A 14,299-nucleotide genomic window follows, 5' to 3' on the forward strand; every position below is an offset into this window, starting at 1 on the left:
TGCATATTCTGCCAAAATTAGGAAATTAAATATGGAGTGAAGTTTTTTAATGTGTTTAGGGATTATAAAAGCGCACGCTTAAAGAAGTGTGTTGAAAGGCTTTTGTCTTCACTTGACAGCTCGCATCCCAGAAACAGGATATTGAGGTGGGCATACTTTGATTTTTTAAAGTTGAATTTGTACCCCATGTTAGCAAATTCCAGAACTATGCAATCTACTCTTGTCAAGTATGTGCACATGTCATCATCCATCAACTAAATGTCGTCAACATAGGACAATGGTCCTGTTTTTGAGTACCAAGAGCGCTGAAGCTTGTCAAATACTTGCTTTCAGGCACTATATTTTGGCATAAAAATCAATTTGAGATATTTAGTGTTATTTTGTATTTTAACGCACTATTTTGTTCATTAGTGCTGCTTTATGCACATTTTGTACTGCGAATGTTTGTGTAGCTATGTTTAAATGTTTGCATTCCAATACTAGATGATATGAGTGATCCAGTTTCATTACTGGAAACAAGGGATTATTCATAGGAGAGGTGCAACTTTCTATTACACCTTGGAACTTAAGTTGTGTGAGAATCTCTCAACGTGTTTTTAAGTCTCATTTTTAATGGGGGTTTGTCTTTCAGGTTGTGGGGTTGACCTCACTGGTATTACATGATGAGGGGAATCATCATCCCACCCCACATGGTTGTGGTATAATGCAGGAAGCAGCGCTAACGCCCACTCCTTGGCGTATGACTGTTTAACTGACTCTTTAATGATTTGCCCAACATATATGTACACATACCATTCAGAGGTTCTGCCCGTACCTCCCCCACCATGTCCTTCCACTCCTCTCACAACTTCATTAGTAACTAGCGACCCTTTGTCCTCACCGATGACGCCCCCGAAGATCCATGTATCTATTCAACAGTGCCACCCATACCTCAATATCCGCCTGTGGCCTTTCATCATACCTGCACCACTTCAGATGGACCTCCAGGGCTATGGCCCATTCAGCCATGTCTGCCGCCCATCTCCCCTCACTCGATCCACACTGGCAAATCCATATACTCACCACCTGCCTATTGGCCAAGAAGAACACAAGGTGAAGGAATTTAAAGCCCATTTGGGACTTTTGGCCCACAAATTTCGCCTGACAGACAGCAAGTTCCATATCCACAGAGTTCAGCACCTCAGACCTCACTAGTCATCAATTTACCCCAATATTCATTTACTTCAGAGCACTAGATGCCAAGTGCAAAAAAGGCAGGTGAGTGAGACACCTGTGGCAATAAGCTGTCTTACTAGGATCTATTCTATATATTAACACTGTAAAATATGTACGATGAAGGAAGTGAAAGTGTAGAAGTTTGTAACACGCATTACTTGACATAGTCTTCACCAGGGCACGCACCTGCTTCCATTGGGCATCCTTAAGTGGAGCCCCCAGACCACCCTCTCAGGGCCACGGCACAGGGAACAGATCCTGCCTATGATCCACCATCATGGCAGTATACAAGCGGGATACTAAGTGTAGGCTCCCATCTAGCTCCAAGAGGCCTCATATGCAGCCGGTGCAATCGGAAAGAGTGTTTTATATCCTGCACAATAGCTGCAATGCTAACATGCAGCAATAACTGGCCCGGTTCTATATGGAAGCTTTCCTGTGCAGCCTCAAAAGCTATATATTCCTCCCTAGGAAACAAATTGCTCAGCACCTTGCAAATCCCCGCCCCCCAGGCAGACAAATCCACAGAGACCCTCAGTGTTTTAAGGCTAGCAGATTTCAGAATACATATTCCCGAGCAAATGGGGCCCTGCTCAAAACCCCTTTCATTTTTCTTTCCCACAGGAATGCAGGATGCCTGACCAGATATGGGACATATACCACATCCCTGCCCTCGGTGCAGAGGTAGGTAAGAGCCCTCCCACCTCATGTTCCCTAAAAGTGACTTTTTCAAAGTGCCCTCCTCAACTAACCAATTCATTACCTTGATAAAAAATGATCACAAAACAATAAACCACAGAGTGTGATGGAAGCAGGGCACCAGCCGATGTCCGACTAACACACTAAGAGAGCACAAACAGAGGGAAAGTAGTAGGCAAGAGTTAACATTCACAGATGTCCCCCTTATGTGGGTATGAATATGCCCAAAGATAACATCCAGGGATTGACTCAATTACATCGACAGGGAAGATGACCTCTTTTAGAGGGGGACAACTGTGAATGTTAACTCTTTAGGCAATTATTCTTTATCCTGAGGATGAACCGATATTGTTTGAGGTTCGAAACTTCGTCGACCTAAATGCACTAAATGCATAGTTGATACAAATTTTTCATGCATATGTGTATGTTTTGGATTGTCTGCTTTATGATTTACAATAACCAGATGACCTGTTATTGTCTACTACTTTCCCTCTGTTTGTGCTCTCTTAGTGTGTTAGTCGGACATCGGCTGGTGTCCTGCTTCCATCACACTCTGTGGTTTATTGTTTTGTGATCATTTTTTATCAAGGTAATAAATTATCCGGCTGGACATTTCCTTTAAAAAAATATACTTCCATTTGGTCTATATTAATTTTCCTTAAATCCTCCTTTGTCTAAGGACCTCTGTCTTTGAAAACAAGTACCTACCCATGGTCCTTAGCATATTGCGCCTTGGGTTCCCTTGTCTTGTTTAAATAATATGAGACTTTGTACTATGGCATTAGGTTTTCAAAGAGAATGATGGCCTGCCTATTAAAAACAAATGTATAAAATGTAAGTAGGCATATGTCAACATAAAGTAAGAACACTTCAATGTTTTATACTGGTGACACAACAATGTCTGCATTTAATGTGCGCCACATTTGATGTAAAACAGTGTTTTGTTACATGACCCTTGTGAATAATAATCCATAACAGTGAATCCAGTAAAGAAGGCGACTTTGCCTGTCAGTCTATTTTTGCCTCTATCAAGGTGCAGCTGAAAAGGTTAAACACATAAATACACATAAAAAGTCAACTCACAAAGTCTCTAAGTTGTGGAGTCCATCAAAGCATTTGTTCCCCATAGAGTCGATGCGATTGTTATGGAGATGCCTGCAGAAACATAATGAACACAATCAGGAAATATCGACTTCGCAGTGGAGAGTAGAAAATGCGAGCACGGATAAGTAATTACCTCAACAGAGATAGATCAACAAATCATCATAGCATCAAATAATCCTTATTAAAATCATAATAAACTTGGTAAATATTCAAGTAAATATAAAAATGTAAAACTAATAAAACGAATAAGCTTATTTTGGGGATAATATAAAACGTCTGTGCATTGTTCACCGACGATATGCCAAGTTTAAGAAAACCGGAAGTAAAAACTGTCTATGTTGTGGTATTAGCGAACGGTGTGCAAAAATAAAGTTATTAAAATCTTGGATTCCATTATTGCTTAAAGTGCATCCATTGTAAACGAATCCACCTCATGCCCAGTTACAACTTTCAATGGAAGGGCATTTGCCTTCAGCAATAATATACTTCTAAGTACTTTAAGGTTGAGAGATAATTCAATATAAGGGTGCATTCTTTGTTACCAAAGCAGTATCCACGGTGATGTGTCGAGTTGCCAAACTCTCATTCACCCTCACACTCATTCTCACTCATTGATTAACACATTCACGTTTATACGTGCTCACTCTTACTCTGACTTATTCTCAATTACTCTAACTCACTCCACCTAATTTTCTCACATTCCATCACTTCCTGACTCTCACTCTTAATCATTCTCATCACCCACTCACTTGTAGACACTAGTACTTTCATTCACTCATCCTCACTTACCCAAACTCACTTGCTGACAGTAAATTTAACTCTTTCTCGCTCAGTGCCTGCCACTGACTCAATCCCTCTCACTCACACTCACTCATACTGACACACACACACTCTCTACAGAAACAAACTTCCACCCACAATCATACACACAACATACATTTAAAAGCTCTATTTAAGTTACCTTAGAAGCCAGGAAAGGTCATCACGTTCTAGCTCCTGATGTTTCATGTTTTTATTACACTATTAGTGAATAATATGCTTTATTTATTATTAGTACAGTAGAAGTGTTCTTGGCACTGATGTTGCCATCTCTGAGGCCAGGGGTCGCTAAGGCAGTGCCAGAGGTCACAAGGGGCAAACCAGGGGCAGTGCCCCTAGGCCTGTGGAGGTCTCGAGGCAGTTAAAAGTTCGGGTGCCCCCTCGCTAATTATCTGCTAATACCCAATGCACCAGATATTTTTACAAACTGATGGCTGCCATAAGATGAGCTTTTAAGAGACAAACTGTTATGTGAATCTGATGTCTCTGGTTTATGTAGTTTACGTTGTTTATGGGTACATTAAATTAATACAGTATTTTCTTTATAGCGTCTTTAATGTAAAGTTTTAATTTCTTTGAGTTGGTTCAATTTTTTTCTGTCTTTTGAAAACAAAAGGCTGGTGCCTACTTTGCCTATCTGGTAATCTGGAACTGGCCGGGGGCTCAGCGGCAATCCGTAAATGAGGTTCAAGGGTTGCCAGAGAGTGCCCAGCAGGTTGTAAAACATGGTGAAGATTTTTCTAGAAGAACCTGTATGTACCCTTCCCTCTAAAAGTTTCTTTTTTCATCAGTTCTCCTAGGCAACCCTCTAAGGGCGGCTCATAAAAAATACCCTAACAGATCACCAAAGACAGGCCCACAACAAAAGCTCTCAGCCATCAATATTCAAGTCTCATAGCTTGAAAAAAGCTGAAGAACTTAATGTAGAGTGTTTACAAAGTTTTACCTCAATTTTATTGAGAAGCATCAGGAGTTATACAGGATATATGTTATTGCATATGTTAAAGTTAAATATTTTTGTCTTAGAAAAGAAAATTAAATGTTTAAAGTGCCTGTGCCATAGGGAACCGTAGAAGGAGCCAAGGCTTTGCCACCTGCTGGGATGTACCGTGCTTGTCCCTTAGATAGTATTAGAACATTTTCTTAAAATGAGGGTATATTTTTGCTCTTTTTATTTTTTCTTATTTAATGCTCACTCGTCGTGCACATGTCTTATTTCTGCTCCTAAATCCCATCATCTTACTTTTTGAGGATTTTCTGTGAAAAAAAATCTGACCCGGTTCATAACAATTAAGCTCATCTAAACATTTTTGTAGCCCTTTCGCATTTAGATCGAAGAAAAATATTAATTTTAACAAGATGGGGGAAACTAGAGAACCATTAATTTTTTTTTCACAGCGTCTGTCGATCACCTCTGTCAAAGTCAATCGAGAAGTCAACAAAAGCCCAACTGATGTACCTACCCCTTAGGCACACGTATCTATCGATAAAGGATTGTAAAAAGGCTATATTGTCTAGGGTTGGGCAATTTTATTTAGAGCCTTATTGGTCAAAAACTGTTATTTTATTTCCTAAAACCCAGGATATTAGAGCCCTTTTGATAATTTAGAAGAATAATACTGCCTGTCCATCAGCCAGGAATAAAATCCAATTTATAACAATGAGCAGACAAAGGTGCCAAATCATTGCCCAAAGTTTAGGCTCCTTTTTAGTACTACTATTGGGATCTACTCAGGACCAATAACCCTGAGTATGTGGGTCCATGAATAAAATCAGCTATCAAACTTAGTGAGGGAGACTCATAAACACAAGGGCTGGTAAGGTGTATTGTCCCTTGGACATAGGAAACAAAGGCTTCAGTTTCTCAAGCACCATACCAAGTCGATAAATAATCTATCCACATCAAAACCGGACTGCTGATTTAGGCCTATCCGTGATGTAGGTTTGGAAGTTTCATATTTTTGTACAATTATCCACCAAACATCCTATATTTCTAGACACTAGTGCTTCGTGCAGCTAAAACTTGTGAGCAGCTGAAATGCCTTTACAGAGCAGTCCGATATATAGCCCTCCTCTTCTTCAATATCCTAGTTATTTTTGCTTGCCTAGGGAAATGCAGCTAGAAACTGCCTTCAAATGAGGCCATTAATTTCTGCAGTCTTTTTCATCATCTGGAAAAGACTTATCTGGTTTCACCATGGATTGAACTTTGGATTGTGTTATGTGTGCTTTTTCTTCTACTTTGGTTGACTCTGGTAATTACCTTGGGAATGCTGATAAATGGAAGATATGTCAAAATGGACACAGCAAGTAAGAACATCAACTTACTCCTCAAACGACACAAATCATCTCATCGTGAATAAAGAGACTTGTCATCAGTGAACATCACAGCTGTTCCTATACCTGGTGGTATAGCTTGGGACAGAACTGACTATGACATTTTTGGCCCGTCGGAGCTGTTGAAGATTCCACACTTATTCAAGATTTCATTAAGTAACTTTGTTTCATCTAGTACCTTTTCTGATGATTGGGACTTCGAGACTGTTAATAATATGATGTCAGATTTAGAAATGTCTGGTGTTCACAAATCATGAATATTTAGAAGGTTCATCAGACTATGAACAAATGTATTGTTATAATTGTAGGAGAGTAGGGTGTGGATTCTATGGTCACCCCCACTTTTTGCTGTGATTCTCTGGTTTTTCGACTTTAGTGTGGCTGTGGGCCTGCTAATCAGACCCACAGCCCAGCTGTTCTGTCTCTAAATTGATACCATGTACTTTAGGTACATACCAGATTGGTTACTGGGTCACCCTTGTGAGCCGCTGTATAGTGTACCATAGGTACCAGGGCATAGGTGCACCTTAGGCCTACCAGGGGCTGCAGAATGTATTGTGCCACCCCTGGTTTGCCCTCCAAACTGACACGACAGGTCTGTTCACACAGCCTGGGTAAGGTGGTGTAATCACCCCTTAATAAGATATAGTATCCCTATATCTACCGTTATATAAAGACACATATAAACCTATAGGCCACTCCTATGGTAGACCTCGACAATCCTGGAGGCAGAGTGCTTGGTTTTATGTGAGAGGGTGCCCTAGCATGAGCTGAGCCCCTCTGCAGCTTTCGGAACCGTTTCCTTATAGCTGTTCTATGATATAGCCATACCATACATATACCTCTTAAGTGCATTATAATCCTCGCAGTTAATGCTAACTTTGGTTTGGCTTTATCCAAACATGTTGTGTAAGGTGTCAAACACTTTGGAATACTACCCCCCCACCAGTCCTGGCAGTGGGGGTAGCATTCCACCCTTCTAGAGGGAGAAGACATGTAGTTACTGCTTTACCCGGTTAAAGTTAAACAGATCCTCAGCATAACAAAATGGATGCTGCGGCCACAGACACAAGTCTGACCTCCTGCTGCTGGACGAAACTCCAGCAGGGGAGGCCTGGACAATAGGTTTCCTGTCCAGGGAGGTCCCAGCACCTCCCCAGACAGGGTTTTGTGTATTGGGGCAGGGAGGGCGGCATTAGCAGATGCTTTTCCAGACACTGCCTGGGGCCTATAAGGTGCTCCATGCATAGTCCAGTTCAAACCAGTTGCTGGGGCACTCAGCCCCAGCTCTGGCAAAAAACTGGACAAAGGGAAGGGGGTGTAACCACCCCCTGCCCAGGTCCACCCATAGGAGGGACCTAGCCAGGTAGTCCAGCCCCCCTCCTTAGTATAAGTATAGTAGCTGTGTCCCTAGGACTTTAAATTACCCTGGACAAATCTTTGAAAGACATATTCTGGACCTTCGACGTTCCATTCTGACTGGAAGATGGAAGATATCTCCCTTGTGGTCAAGGAGTGACCACACTGTGCAAACAGGCACCAACAGCAACTTTGCCGGTCTGTAGTTTCAAGGCTCCCCTTGGAACCCAAAGACTCTGCGACACAAGAACTGGACTTCCAGACTTCTCTGACCCTGACCCACATCCACAACAAACTCACCTTCTTCACCTTCAAGCACCCGACATCGCCTGGTTCCTTCCTGGTACCTTCCTGGTCACTGGCTAGTGACCCAGACTCTGTCCCTTCTGCTTTCAGGTTCTTCAGATCTTTGATCCACCCTTGGATCCACCCGTACACTTTTCCTTTGGTCGCCTGCAGCACTTCTTTTGCAGCTCTCCATGGAAAACGACACCGAAACCCGACACGAAAAGAAACCTATGCACCCGGCTTCCCTGGCTGAGGTAACACGAGTACTCCGGTGCTCCCGTGGGTCTTGACTCTCGAAGTGTCCTAGATTAAAAGGGCTCTCACCTAGTCCTTCCGGAAGTGTCCCTAAATTGTCTATTTGTAACTTTTACGAACTCCATAGAAAGTCAATGGTAACCCGCGCCTGTGTTTAGACACTGCAAGCGGCTCCCGTGGGCCTCCTACTTCCTAACCTTTGGTCGATTGGTGTAGCCCCAGCGATTCCACAGGCCCTAGGCCTGCTTTCTAATTCTCTCTTGGTACTTATACGACTTTCTTAGTATATGGTTTGTGAGGCCCCTAGGGCATAACGTATACTGTGCAACTTTTCGTATATTAACTGTGTGACTTGTATTGTATTTTGACCTCTGACCTCATAAAGAGTGCAGAGGGGTTGTGTTTAGATTAACTACATATATATTTGATATATACCTTGTGTGGTGTCCTTTCAGTTGGTACTCAAGGGATTATAATTGGTAAAACAACTTGCTTAACTCACTTACTAAAGTCTTAGCCTGAAGACTGCTGGTTCATGCTACCACTAGGATAGCTTTCTATAAGGTTGACATTACAACCCCCATCAATACGGGTCGATTAGACTGGTGAAGGTGCCCACTAGAACTAGCGGACATCATATGCCAGGTTAACTTCTCACAATAATCATTTTGTCATCATTTCTTGCACAAATCTGCAGATCCTAGAAATGTATTTATGTATAACCAATGGGAACATTGTACTATGCCACCAAAGTGTAGATCAAAAACATTTGCTTGAAAATTCCGTACTTTTCAGGGTTCAATTTATCCAATGCTGAATCATTTTACTTTACAAATGGAAACAAAACAGGAATGAAAAGTATGTTGACCAATTCAAAACAGATTTATTCTGCAGCCTTTTATGCCCAACTGTCTAAACTAGGTTTCGACTTTCGGAAAGACAAGATTGAGACAAAAACTGTCTGGGGTACAAAAGATTGGCAAGTGCAGGGTGTAGAAGCTTTATTTAGAGCCTGCATCATCCCTAAGCAAATTATGTTTTTGAATGACACTGTCCAACAGACGTCTTGCCTTGGGTATACCAAGATCAAATACATGAACAATCCGTCCATACCTACACCTACACCTACACCTGATAGCAGTAACACTTCAGAGGGGGAGGCCGACGTACATACTATTATTTTGCATCTCAACAGAACAGACCCAGATTGGAAAAAATTGCTAATCTGGCCCACAGACACAACCAACAGTCAAGATAGATTCCTGAACAAAACACAGGATTTCACATTCACTAGGCCAGACCCACGATATGTTCAAAGACAGCATCCAGGATTAGTAACAACATACAGTGTAGGGAAACTGTGCCTTGAATGGTTACATAGATTACACTTAAGGATGTAAAGCAACACTTATGTTTACTTAAAGATGGCACTGATTTTAGGGAATTCTTACAAGGACCAAGAACACTGCGTCATAAATGTTTTATATATGCCAGTATCTATGCTGCTTATAATTAAGCACAGAAGATTACACAAGCAGAGACTGAATTCTTTGAAAAAACTTCCAGAGACAATCTCTGACCTTGTCCACATACACAAACAAGTTTTATGTAATCTAACATGAAATGGTTTCTGCTTTTTCTTCTGTATTTACAAGCCATTTCATATTTGTATATATTTTCATGATTCATTCATTTAGCATCCAAATGTCAACATACATGCTTAGAATGAAACATTGCTTTACATGCATACAGCACCAATGCATCTTTTATGTGTACATCCAGTTCAAATGCATTTTCTTTTAATGTATTTCGGGTGGGTTTTAACACATCATGTTTAGATATGTTTAACGTGTTTAGAACTTAGTAATGTCGTACATATGAAAGTGGAGTGCGTGTTGTATGGCGTTTTAGATTCCAAATGAATTTTCCTGATTCATGCCCTTATATAGGTACAATTCGTGTTGCCCTTATTTAGGCATAGAAATCAAGCCCTTATTTAGGCATAGCCCATGCTACCCAAATACAGGCATGGCTACTTCCATCTGTTCATCAACGTCACAACGATTTCTTGGAAGACCAGACTCCTAAGCAGAAGGGACTTCCCCTAGACCGGATATTGATTTCTCCAAGAAACTCATTATTATGCATGAACAACTATTCCTTAGGGGCTCATCCATAACATTCATATGCCCAGCTTTACATCAAAGCTGGCATTCCTTAACACCTTCAAGGTATAAATCTACCTTCACTTGCTATAGCAAAGCACGTGTGGTTCGGTGCAGTTCGACTACCTACTTGCCCGACGCAGCTCGCTACAGCAAGTGCCGAAGGAAGCCGACTCTCCAGGTGACGCACTGATCAGAAGCTGTCCTCCTTTGCCGAGGAATCTAGCTCCAGTGTTTCTGACTCCCCTTGCAGGGTGCTGGGAAATCGAGTCCAAGCCAGAGATACCAACCTCCTTCATTCTAAGGTAAGGAGATGATTAGAACCTAGAGAAACCTTTGACAAATCTTGGCAAAAACTAAACCTATGCTACAGACCACACTTACTTTTTCCCTTGCACTAGACCTAGGTTAGGCACATTGGGGTAGGCGTATTTTAGAAGCATCAGTTGAGTAGTTTAGTCTGTGCTATTTATGTATGTTTCTTTATCTGTCATAGCAACAGACAATGCTATTACAGTATTATTTTCTAATACTATTCTCGCTGTGCGTATTATACTTTGCATTCTGCCTAACAATTGTAGCAGTTCACCTCTCTTGCAAGAGAAAGAAGACTGTTCAATAAATCCCTTTTATTGAAAACGCCTGTTCCTCTGCAATTCTGTAGAAAAGAAGCATGCACGATTGACTGAGTACAATAGTTATCTATTGTTTCCACAACTCTGAAGATATTTATTCCAGTCCTAGGGAAAAAAATTGACAAGTTTATGCGGTTGTCAAAAACGAATCCATTCTTGTTTATTCAAGAAAGTTTCTAGTGACCTCTGAGCTAGCTGGCACTTACAATTAAGTTTAGTATTTCTGATAGAGAGATACTGACCTCAGTCCTATGTCACATCTATAGGATCTATTATTCCAATGTGCAGAGCCTATTGGGAATATAGGAACTACACTACATCCCCCCACCCCAATAGACCACGCATGCAACCTCGGCATCATATTGGACTCATTAATCACTATGAACCGCCAAATCAATGCAGTGTCCTCAGCCTGCTTCCACATGCTCTGCCTGCTTTGAAAGACTTTTAGATGGATCCCCCACAGAATCCAGAAAAACAGTCACCCACACACTCCTCACCAGCAGACTTGACTCCGGCCACGTCCCATATGCCGGTATCATCCAGAAACAGCTCAAAAAACTACAAAACGTCCAAAATGCCACAGTCAGACCGGTACTCAACATCCCCCACCGCTGCCACATTACGCAAACACCTCCGACAACTCCACTGGCTCTCAGTCAACAAGAGAATCACTTTCAAGTTCCTCACTCACACCTACAAAGCTCTACAAGATGAAGGGCAAGCATACCTGAAACATAGCCTCACATTCCATGTACCCGCCAGACAACTTCGATCCTTCCAACTCGCTGTTGCTTCTGTCCCCAGGATCGCGTTGCTGACCCAATTCAGGAAGAACCTCAAGACCTGGTTCTTTGAATGGTCCTTCACTCAGTTCGACCATCAGCCCCACTCCCCCAGCAGCTTGAGACCCACACAGGTAAGTAGCCTTGCTATACAAGACGGTACAGAACGGGAATATCGTCGTAAAAATATCGACTAACCTAAATATCGCTGCAAAAATATCTACAGGAAGAAATATCGATGACAAAAATATAGTCTGGCCAGAATATCGACAGACAGGTAAGTAATATTGATAACATTAATATAGTTGTAATAAATATCGTTTACAAAAACATAGTTTACAAAAATATTGTTTTTTAAATAATTATAAGTAATGTAGTGTTTTTAATGAGTATTTGTAGTCAAAGTAGTATTTTTTGTAGTATTTTATTAGTTAATAATGTATTTTATGTTGAATTTAGTATTAATAGTTCCGTAGCGGGTTGTGGGTTTGTAGGGGAGTAGGGTGGGAAGTAATTTAAATATAATAAAATAATAGATTAATTAATGTTTTAAATGAATATAAATAGTGTAATAAATAATAGTTAATTAATTTCAATTAGTTAATTGAATAATAATTATGTAATTAATTATGTTGATTTTTTAATTTATTTTAGGTGTGTGTACTGGAATTGTTTAGTGAAAATGTAGTAAATTAATTACATTTTAATTGAATAATTATTTAATTAATGATTAATTAAATAAAAATAAAGATTTGTTATTTTATAAATGACTAAATACATTTAGTAATTTTTACACCTACACTATCCAACGCTTTCCCTACTGTTGCACCTTCTGGAGTGGGAATAGTAATTTTTACCCCTACGCTATCCAACGCTTTCCCTACTGTTGCACCCTCTGGAGTGGGAATAGTAATTTTTACCCCTACGCTATCCAACGCTTTCCCTACTGTTGCACCCTCTGGAGTGGGAATAGTAATTTTTACCCCTATGCTATCCAACGCTTTCCCTACTGTTGCACCCTCTGGAGTGGGAATAGTAATTTTTACCCCTACGCTATCCAACGCTTTCCCTACTGTTGCACCCTCTGGAGTGGGAATAGTAATTTTTACCCCTACGCTATCCAACGCTTTCCCTACTGTTGCACCCTCTGGAGTGGGAAATAACGGTAAATAACTGGAGGAAATAAACGCATTAATGGAGATTCAGCATTTAAAAAGGGACGATTATTTAGAATTAACAGTGCTTGAAACAAATAATCTCTCCAATTCTTAAATTTATTGTCAGTTAATTTTCGCAATTGATCTTTCAGCAAACCATTCATTCTTTCAATAAGGCCTGATGCCTGTGGATAATATGGTATATGAAACACCCATTCGATGTTATTTTCCACACAAAATTCCTGCACCAATCTTCCGCGAAAGTGGGATGCATTATCAGATTGAATTTGAAATGGAACACCATAATAGAGCATAATCAATTCCAATGTTTTAATGGTATTCACTTGGGTAGCTTGTTTACGGGGAAAAGCCACTAAAAGGCCACTGTATGTATCAACAATGGTACAAACGTATTGGGAGTTTTTACTCATGGGGAGTGGACCAATATAATCAATCTGCCAAATTTGAGCGGGCAATTTTCCTCGATGTAAATGACCTTTAACAATTTGAGGTACCTTTCGTTGTCTAGAATGTTGACAAATAGGACAATGCAAAATGGTGTCTTTAATCAAATTTAAAGGAATATAAATTCCTCGATCGGCGGCCCACCTGCTAGTGGCTCTCTCTCCAAAATGTCCTGCTTTCTGGTGGGCCCACTTCGCCAATCCCGCCAATTCAGAATCTTGCATATCCACCACTGCCTCAGCAATTTTAGATTTCTCATCTGCAATGTTATGAAAGAATTTGTCAAGGGAGTCTATCGGGGTATGAGCATCCACATGAAAGATTGTAACAGTACTTTGTGGGAGCATTTCCCAAATTTCTTGCCATAATTCTTTTCCCCAGAGTTCTTTTGAATGCAATTCCCAATTATGAGAATGCCAAGTCGGTAACCAGACTGCCAGTCCATTAGCAGTGGACCAGGAATCAGTAAAAATATGACATGTGCCAGGTAACTCTTGTTTCAAAACTTGATAAACAGCATACAATTCAGCAAATTGACTACTCTTTCCCTAACCAGTTGTACTCAGCAATTTTTGTGTGATGGGATTATAGGACACTGCCTTCCAATGCCGTTTCTCTCCTATGTACCTCGCTGAACCATCCGTAAACCACACATGGTTTCTGTCCTCCTCGGACAAATCATCAAATGGCTTACCCCACTTAACAGGAGATTCCTGTACTACAGGTACGGAGCAATCACTCCCAGTCTCAGTCGATGGCGCCTGCACCACTTGCTCATTTAAAGATGCTACACCTTTCGGTCCCACACGTGCCCTGTCTTGTATGTATTGTATGTACCACTTCCACTTAATCACACTCGCCTCTAGAGCATGTCCAATTCGATGAGTTTTCGGCGAACTCAAAACCCACTGCATAATAGGAATTTCAGGTCTCAGAATCACATCATGTCCCAAAGTCAATTGCTCGGTATCCACCAGAGCCCAATAACATGCAAGCAACTGTTTCTCAAAAGGTGT

General features: G+C 40.9%; 1 protein-coding gene across 2 annotated transcripts in view; it reads right to left on the bottom strand.

Moving 5' to 3' along the window:
* LGR5 (leucine rich repeat containing G protein-coupled receptor 5) overlaps nucleotides 1–14,299 on the bottom strand; it is a 743,377-nt gene that overhangs the window by 406,991 nt on the left and 322,087 nt on the right. For both annotated transcript variants that reach the window (XM_086921836.1, XM_086921845.1), the window contains one exon: nucleotides 2,998–3,069. In XM_086921836.1, the coding sequence (XP_086777962.1) occupies nucleotides 2,998–3,069 (72 nt within the window). The remainder of the gene's footprint in view (nucleotides 1–2,997; nucleotides 3,070–14,299) is intronic.

The sequence above is a fragment of the Lissotriton vulgaris genome, chromosome 1_1 (genome assembly GCF_964263255.1).
Source record: "Lissotriton vulgaris chromosome 1_1, aLisVul1.2, whole genome shotgun sequence".
Classification (NCBI taxonomy): Eukaryota; Metazoa; Chordata; class Amphibia; order Caudata; family Salamandridae; genus Lissotriton; species Lissotriton vulgaris.